Consider the following 9303-nt stretch of genomic DNA (forward strand, 5'->3'; position numbering starts at 1 on the left):
CAAGCAGCTCAGGATTTTGACCAATTGGAGAGAATATGGCACGATATCCCTCAGGAGAACATTCAACAACTCTATCAATCAATGTCAAGCCGAATAACTGCATGCATAAGGGCCAGAGTTGGACCAACGCGTTAATGACTTGCTCAGTTTGTGAAGCTTTTTCTCTTGAATAAATCATCAAATTCTTCCTGAAATTGTAATCATCTGTTTGCGTGTACATGTACATCACATCTACCGATTTCCGATCCATTCGGATAATTCCTTCGTGGTGCTTTGCTTTTTTTGCCTCAGAGCATGCATAATGAAATATTGGTAATATTTTTAGTTTTCGTTTATTAGTACGCCGGCGCTCACAGTGTTGTTGTAAAACAGAAAGAAGTTTTTTTGATCAGGATACCTGCATCATTTTCGCATTTTCATGTAATAAAATTTAAATCTAACTTAAATAAAAGTATGGCATATGCACAAGTACTGATACCGTAATGTTGTAATCGATTAATCCAAATACTTCAACAAATGTGTGGTTTTCTTTCTCATATTACTAATATATTCGAATGACAGTTTTAGACCTTAGTAAGTGTGCCTTCGGGGAAACATACAAGGAAGTACACGGCATGTAATCCATATCAATGAATTATGCCATACAAAATTAGTCAACCTAAGAGCTAAACGCTTACAACATGTTAATGGAACTCATGCCCTGAAATGCAGCAGCAGCAGTACTAGTTAGCACGCTGATGTTTAAATTGACTTCTTTTTTTCACAGAGTCGCTGATCAACATGTGCCACGGTACCTTCATGGGTTGGCCTGGGACGACTCTGCCAGTCCTTGAGGCAGAAGATTCGCCGCTTCCACTTACCGCCGACGAGGGCTCTTGGCTCGCGTCCATCAACTCACTCACCATGCTGGTGGCCATATTCGCCACTGGCTACGCCGTTGACGTTGTGGGACGTAAGAAAGTGTTGCTGTTCGGAGCCGGACCTCTGGTTCATCAGGTGGGTGATGGTGGCGTTCGCCAATTCTTACGGAATGCTGCTCGCAGCTCGAGCGATTGGTAGCTTGGGTGGCGGCCCCATCATCACGGCCTTGCCAGTGTTTCTGTGTGAAATAGCTGACACCGACGTAAGGGGGACGCTAATTGTGATCCACTACTTCCTCATGCAGTGTGGCTACCTGCTCGTGTACAGCATTGGGCCGTACCTGTCCGTCACCACTGTTGCTCTCATCTGCGCCTCAGTTCCGATCATTTTCGTCTTGACATTCATCTGGATGCCGGAGTCACCATACTTCTTTCTCAAGCAACATAGAGAAGCGGAAGCTTTGAAGTGTCTCGAAAGATTCAAAGGTCAGCTGACAAGGGACGAACTCAAGTCTGAGCTGGAGTCGATGTATCAAGCTATAAGGGAGAAACAACAAAGTAAAGGAAAGTTGAAAGATGTCATCTTGGTGTCTGTGCACCGCAGGACGTTGCTCTTAGCGGTAGGGTTCATTCTGTTCCAGATGTCGTCTGGATCGATAGCTCTCGCCACGTACACGACGTACATATTTGAGAAGAGCGGAAGCGAACTCGACTCGAACATCTCTTCCATTATCCTGACGGCCGTCACGCTTGGGGCAAACGTCATGTCGTCGCTGGTCGTCGAGAGGTTCGATCGGCGGCCCTTCTGCATGGCGTCTTTCTCAGTGTGCGCCATCTGTCTGGCCGCAGAGGGAGCTTATTTCTACGTCGACGACATCTATGGAGACGTGCCTACTGCATTCGACTGGGTGCCGCTCGCCGGAATGATTGGATTCAGTGTAAGAAAATAATGAAAAGGGAAACGTTTCGTTCAAGGTGTAGGCAGGAATTTTTAATTACTGCCTCGAAAAACCAAGCTGCGTTCACAAAACTTGGTTCTTCTCAACATGTTCACCCTTCAGTGCCCAGAGAGGGAGACATTGTAGAAGTCTGCATTTTGGCTATTCAGAAACGTTCCGCTTCGCAAATCCCCTAGTTATTTTCTGCTACTATACCTAAACTGACTGCCACAGTCCTTGTATCCCAGGCGGCGCGAATGAAAGAAGGTTGTTCCAGTCAGCGGGCGAGATAAATACTGCCAGGCCAACGGGATATCATATTAATATTCTATCCAGTATCAGACCGTGAGAAGGCGTGGACTACGACCCTACTTGCAGGGAGCCACTGATTTGAGTCGACACTGGGGAAATGTGTAGTAATCGCAACCTAAACAGAGGATTTATAAAGTAACACAAAGAGATATATTCTTAAATTAGTACAGAACTAGGTACTCTTAACCAACGGCAGCCTCCACTGACATTTTATTAAACAGAAGTGGAGCATCTCCCCGCGGACACCAGCATGATGGCCAACACAAAAGGTCTAGTGCCATCTCTGCATAAGGGTTAGTTTTCACTAAAGTGAGGTCTCGCAGGATGTGGGTACTGCGATGTTTGCATACGTCTGGTTAAGGTTAACAATTCATACGCGCTCATCTGGAGTTAGATTGAGTCGAAAGTTGAACGAAGGGTAGCGGTTTGAAGAGCAGAAGGGAAAAAAGTGCCAAGGCAAGAGCCAAGGGGAAAAAATCTCTGCGATAGTTGGGTCGGGTTGTAAAAGCAGTAGCGGTTTTCTTGCTGCCTGCGACAGGTCATGCAAGGGTAGGCTTTGTTAGTAGTGGGTTTCATGCAGGTCGATACCCTTGTCGGTGTGCGGTGGTGTTACTCGGCCGCTGCCACTGGGTGCCAGTGTTGGCTTCTCGGTCAGCGTCAGCAAATCTGTAACAGTTAGATTCTTAATCGTTTTGTGTCCGATAGGTCATATACCAGATTCACAGTGTAGAGTAATTCTGACGGTTCGTTTGTGCGACAGTGTGCGAGATTGTCGTTTACCTGGCGTAGCATGTTGGTTCCATCAAAGTTGCTCATATGCAGGGGTTGGTTCAAATGGATCTGAGAACTATGGCATTTAACATCTGAGGTCATCAGTCCCCTAGAACTTAGAACTACTTAAACCTAATTAACCTAAGGACATCACACACATCCATGCCCGAGGCAGGATTTGAACCTGTGACCGTAGTGGCATATGCAGGGGCTTGCCGATGTTGTGGGTGTATGTTAGCTTGCCATAGGTGGTTATGCCCTAGCTAGTAGTCTTTGGCCGCTTATGCTTCCACCTATGGTTCTGATCATAGTTTCCCAGAGTAAGGATGAAAGGTGTGTTCGAGTGTCTCGAGTTCCTGTGTAGTCGTGTGGCGTGTTTTTTTTAATACTTCCTTGAGATTTTTCTAGGCGGTACACATTGCGAAGATCCGCAGTGCGTGTGTAGCGTTGAGCGTTGCTAATGGTACGTAGCACTTTATTCTGTATGATCTGCAGGTGGCGCAGGCCTGTCGGGCTCGGGATTAGCCGAGCGGTATAAGGCGCTGCAGTCATGGACTGTGTGGCTGGTCCCGGCGGACGTTCGAGTCCTGCCTCGTGCATGGGTGTGTGTATGTGTTTGTCCTTAGGGTAATTTAAGTTAAGTAATTTGTAAGCTTAGGGACTGATGACCTTAGCAGTTAAGTCCCATAAGATTTCACACACACCTCTCAGGCCTGTCGGAGCTGCGTATCCTCAGACGGGAGCTGCGTACATCATCAGAGGTGAAATCAGTGTCATGTACATGGACTTCGACACCCTCCTGTTCAGTGTGCTTTCCCTGTTGAGCATTGTGCAGAGTTGTTTGAACCTCGCGCGAGTTCTGTTGGCAACGTATTTAATGTGGTACCCCATGTAAGTTTCCCGTCCAGCCAGACACCGAGGTATCTGACTTTCCTCAGAAACGTATCGGGCGTGCATGTAATGTTACCCGTCAACAGTGTTGATGTTTGCGCAGTAGCTTCGGCCTGCGAGTGAACAGCCAACCAAGGCTCGGCAGTTCTGAATGCCGTCTGTATTCGTGAATTTATGTTCGACGGTTTCGAACCTTGCGCAAGGATGGCTGTGACATCCGCGTAGATGGCTAAAGTCGTGTTTTGTGTTGCTGGAAAGTCATTAATGTGCAGCCTGAACAAGATGGGCCCCAGGATGCTTCCCTGGCGTCACGTCTGCTTTGCAGCGAGCTACGTTAATTTAAGTATTAACTGTATTTTTCTTACTTGTCACTTCTTCTTCCGTGTGTTTTTGCTTTTAGGAAGCTTTAATTGTCGAGTGCTAGCAATAATGTTCCATAGCTTTTGTGTTTGTTTTGAATACAGTCAGAGAGAGTCCCTTTAGTCAGCCATAGTGCCAGTAGTGCTAGTGGTTGTTTTCAATACAGTCCAGAGACAGGTAGTGCTATTTTCATTGTTTTCTACAAGAAGTGTCTAGTAACCACAGTTTAGTCAACTATCAGCCGCCTTTAGTGAATTAGCAGTCTAGTTAAAAGTTGATTAACTCTCTACAGTAAATTGATTTCTTAGGATGGATAGGATGTGTGACTGCTGTGTACGGACGCAGGAGGAGCTGGCCACTGTTTGCGAACAGCTGAACGTGCTGATGGCCGCGGTCAGCCGTCTTCAGGCTGCTGCCTCGGAGTGTAGCGGCAGTGGGGAGTCTAATGCGTCGCATGGTACACCCCAAGTGTTACATGCTTCACCCACTGTCCCTGCTGTCGAGACATCTTCGCGGGTACCGGGCGCGGTTGGGCCACCCTCTCCCCAAGGGGAGTGGTGGGTTCAGCGGCGTTCGCGGCGCACGAGGCGGAGGGCCAATGTGGATGCTGGCCATGTGGCATCGCCCGGTCTGCCTGTGAGTGGACATGTGGCCGCTCCTTCAGCAAGGTCCAAGCAGGCACACGGGGGGAGGTGTTTATTAGTCATTGGCAGCTCCAACGGTAGGCGGGTGAGGGAGCCCCTTAGGTAAATAGCGGAAAGGTCGGGGAAGAAGGCCAGTGTTCATTCTGTCTGCTTGCCGGGGGGTCTCATCCGAGATGTGGAGGAGGCCCTGCCGGCGGCGATAGAGAGCACTGGGTGCACCCGACAGCAAATTTTTGCTCATGCCGGCAACAATTACTCTGAGGTCATCCTCAGTTCGTACAGGTGGTTGGCAGAGTTGGTGAAGTCAGAAAGCCTCACTCGCGGGGAGGAATGTGAGCTAACTATTTGTAGTATCGTTCCCAGAACCGATCGCGGTCCTCTAGTTTGGAGCCGAGTAGAAGGCTTAAACCAGAGGCTCAGACGAATCTGCGGAGATCGGGGATGCAAATTTCTCGACCTCAGCTATCGGGTGGAGAAATGTAGGGTCCCCCTGAATAGGTCAGGCGTGCACTACATGCAGGAAGCAGCTACAAGGGTAGCGGAGTATGTGTGGAGTGCACATGTCAGTTTTTTAGGTTAGAGAATTCCCTCCCCAGGCCCGACAAGACGGCTCCTGAGACGCGGCAAGGTAGGAGTAGGCAAAATGCAACAGGGAATAACGATATTAATGTGCTGATAGTAAACTGCAGGAGCGTCTATAGAAAGGTCCCAGAACTGCTCTCATTAATAAACGGTCACAATGCCCACAAAGTACTAGGGACAGAAAGTTGGCTGAAACTGGACGTAAACAGTAATGAAATCCTAAACTCAGATTGGAATGTATACCGCAGAGACAGGCTGGACAGTGAAGGTGGAGGGGTGTTATAGCGATAAGAAGTGCAATAGTAATGAAGGAAATTGACGGAGATCCGAAATGTGAAATGATTTGGGTGAAGGTCACGGTTAAATCAGGCTCAGACATGGTAATTGGATGTATCTATAGGCCCCCTGGCTCAGCAGCTGTTGTGGCTGAGCACCTCAAGGATAATTTGAAAAATATTTCGAGTAGATTTCCCCACCATGTTATAGTTCTGGGTGGAGATTTTAATTCGCCGGATATAGACTGGGAGACTCAAACGTTCATAACGGGTGGCAGGAACAAAGAATCCAGTGAAACTTTTTTAAGTGCTTTATCTGAAAACTACCTTGAGCAGTTAAACAGAGAACCGACTCGTGGTGATAACATATTAGACCTTCTGGTGACAAACAGACCCGAACTATTTGAAACAGTTAACGCAGAACAGGGAATCAGCGATCATAAAGCGGTTACTGCATCGATGATTTCAACCGTAAATAGAAATATTAAAAAAGATAGGAAGATTTTTCTGTTTAGCAAAAGTGACAAAAAGCAGATTACAGAGTACCTGACGGCTCAACACAAAAGTTTTGTCTCAAGTACAGATAGTGTTGAGGATCAGTGGACAAAGTTCAAAACCATCGTACAATATGCGTTAGATGAGTATGTGCCAAGCAAGATCGTAAGAGATGGAAAAGAGCCACTGTGGTACAAGAATCGAGTTAGAAAACTGCTGCGGAAGCAAAGGGAACTTCACAGCAAACATAAACATAGCCAAAGCCTTGCAGACAAACAAAAATTACGCGAAGCGAAAAGTACTGTGAGGAGGGCTATGAGACAGGCGTTTAATGAATTCGAAAGTAAAGTTCTATGTACTGACTTGGCAGAAAGTCCTAAGAAATTTTGGTCTTATGTCGAAGCGGTAGGTGGATCAAAACAATATGTCCAGACACTCTGTGACCAAAATAGTACTGAAACAGAGGATGACAGACTAAAGGCCGAAATACTAAATGTCTTTTTCCAAAGCTGTTTCACAGAGGAAGACTGCACTGTAGTTCCTTCTCTAGATTGCCGTACATATGACAAAATGGTAGATATCGAAATAGTCGACAGAGGGATAGAGAAACAATTAAAATCGCTCAAAAGAGGAAAGGCCGTTGGACCTGATGGGATACCAGTTCGATTTTACACAGAGTACGCGAAGGAACTTGCCCCCTTCTTGCAGCGGTGTACCTTAGGTCTCTAGAAGAGCGTAGCGTTCCAAAGGATTGGAAGAGGGCACAGGTCATCCCCGTTTTCAAGAAGGGACGTCCAACAGATGTGCAGAACTATAGACCTATACCTCTAACGTCGATCAGTTGTAGAATTTTGGAACACGTATTATGTTCGAGTATAATGACTTTTCTGGAGACTAGAAATGTACTCTGTAGGAAACAGCATGGGTTTCGAAAAAGACGGTCGTGTGAAACCCAACTCGCGCTATTCGTCCACGAGACTCAGAGGGCTATAGACACGGGTTCACAGGTAGATGCCGTGTTTCTTGACTTCCTCAAGGCGTTCGATACAGTTCCCCACAGTCGTTTAATGGACAAAGTAAGAGCATATGGACTATCAGACCAATTGTGTGATTGGATTGAAAAGTTCCTAGATAACAGAACGCAGCATGTCATTCTCAATGGAGAGAAGTCTTCCGAAGTAAGAGTGATTTCAGGTGTGCCGCAGGGGAGTATCGTAGGACCGTTGCTATTCACAATATACATAAATGACCTTGTGGATGACATCGGAAGTTCACTGTGGCTTTTTGCGGTTGGTGCTGTGGTATATCGAGAGGTTGTAACAATGGAAAATTGTACTGAAATGCAGGAGATACACTTATCTAGGTAACATACAAAAGTGATTAACATTGCAGGATCACAGGTTAATATAAGCGTCAGATAAGCCATTGCAAATAGGAAATGCTGGCACAATAATAACCATGAAATTACAATGAAATGAACACCATTAGCTGCTTACAGGCGTTGACATACGTCAACGGGGACAGATGAAAACGTGCGCCCCGACCGGGACCCGAACCCGGGATCTCCTGCTTACATGGCAGACGCTCTATCCATCTGAGCCACCGAGGGCACACAGGATAGTGCGACTCCAGGGATTTATCTCTGGCACGCCTCCCGCAAAACCCACATTCTCAAGGTATTGTCCCGCACTACATTCGTAGTGCTCCCGCCCATTATACTCATTACTCGCGGCGCGTTGCCGATTCCCGTAAGAGTTCGGGCACTGTTTGTGCATTCGCACAGAAGAAGAAGATAGTCAAGTGGCCGGTGGGCCTTAACTATATAGAAGATGGTATCTGTTCTTTCGGACATGTCCTCTGTGTCCTCGGTGGCTCAGATGGATAGAGCGTCTGCCATGTAAGCAGGAGATCCCGGGTTCGGGTCCCGGTCGGGGCACACATTTTCATCTGTCCCCGTTGACGTATGTTGACGCCTGTAAGCAGCTAAGGGTGTTCATTTCATTGTAATTTCATTCTAAGGAGCTGTATGGTCACCGATGGTATCTGTTCTTTCGGACATGTCCGAAAGAACAGATACCACTCAGTATACAATAATAACCGTTGTAATCGCAAGGATGTTGAACGCAAGCCTGCAAACGTGCAATTATTATACAGTTGCTGGATGTCAGTTTGTGGGATGAAGTTCCATGCCTGTTGCACTTGGTCGGTCAATACAGGTATGGTTAATGCTGTTTGTCGATGACGCTGGAGTTGTCGTCCTATGATGTCCCATATGTGCTCGATTGGAGACAGATCTGGTGATCGAGCAGGCCAAGGCAACATGTTACAATACTGGTATGCGGCGAGTGTTATCTCGTTGGAAAACACCCCTTGGAACGCTCTTCATGAATGAAAGCAAAACTGGTCGAATCATCATATAGGCATTGAAATTTGCAGTCAGGAAGTGTGAGATAACCTCGAGAGTGCTCCTGCTATCATACTAAATCGTAGCCCAGATCGTAACTCGAGGTACAGGTGGAGTGTGTCTAGGACGCCGACAGATTCGTTTCAGGCCTCAACTGGCCTCCCTCTAATCAACACACAGCCATCAGTGCAACTGAGGCAAAACCAGTTTGCATCAGAAAAAAATGGTTCAAATGGCTCTGAGCACTATGGGACTTAACATCTGAGGTCATCAGCCCCCTAGAACTTAAAACTACTTAAACCTTACTAACCTAAGGACATCACACACATCCATGCTCGAGGCAGGATTCGAACTTGCGATCGTAGCTGTCGCGTGGTTGCAGACTGAAGTGCCTAGAACCTCTCGGCCACAACGGCCGGAGCGGCCAGCTTTCAGCAGAAAATGCAACAGACCTCCACCCTGCTCTCCACTGAGCTCTTCCTTGACACCAGCTCTCGCGTATCGCATTACGATGCAGCAGAGCGACGCGCCAAAAACGATGGTCTTCCCCCTTGGTAGCGTCACGTGGCCGTTCAGAGCCCGGTCTTATTGTGACCGTACATTCTCGTGACTACCTCTGCCAGCAATCATGTACAGTGGTTACATTCCTGCCAAGTATCAAAAGGAACATCCAGCTTCTCGTAGTCCTATTACACGACCCCATTCAATCTCAGTGAGGTGCTGATAATGTCACCTTTCTGGCCTTAAAAGCATTTCGAGCTAATACCAACT

At 47.1% G+C, this 9303-nt stretch overlaps 1 protein-coding gene and 1 non-coding gene across 2 annotated transcripts; one reads left to right on the forward strand and one right to left on the reverse strand.

Annotated features, from left to right (window-relative positions):
- The first annotated feature begins 1003 nt into the window (after positions 1-1003).
- LOC126093320 (facilitated trehalose transporter Tret1-like) lies at positions 1004-1810 on the forward strand. The gene has a single exon (XM_049908715.1). The coding sequence runs from the start codon at positions 1004-1006 to the stop codon at positions 1808-1810; it is 807 nt and encodes a 268-aa protein (XP_049764672.1).
- Positions 1811-7663: 5853 nt separating this feature from the next.
- On the reverse strand, positions 7664-7738 carry Trnat-ugu (transfer RNA threonine (anticodon UGU)). The gene has a single exon. It is a non-coding gene; the product is annotated as a tRNA-Thr (tRNA).
- Between the last annotated feature and the right edge of the window lie 1565 nt (positions 7739-9303).

The sequence above is a fragment of the Schistocerca cancellata genome, chromosome 1 (assembly GCF_023864275.1).
Source record: "Schistocerca cancellata isolate TAMUIC-IGC-003103 chromosome 1, iqSchCanc2.1, whole genome shotgun sequence".
Taxonomy (NCBI): domain Eukaryota; kingdom Metazoa; phylum Arthropoda; class Insecta; order Orthoptera; family Acrididae; genus Schistocerca; species Schistocerca cancellata.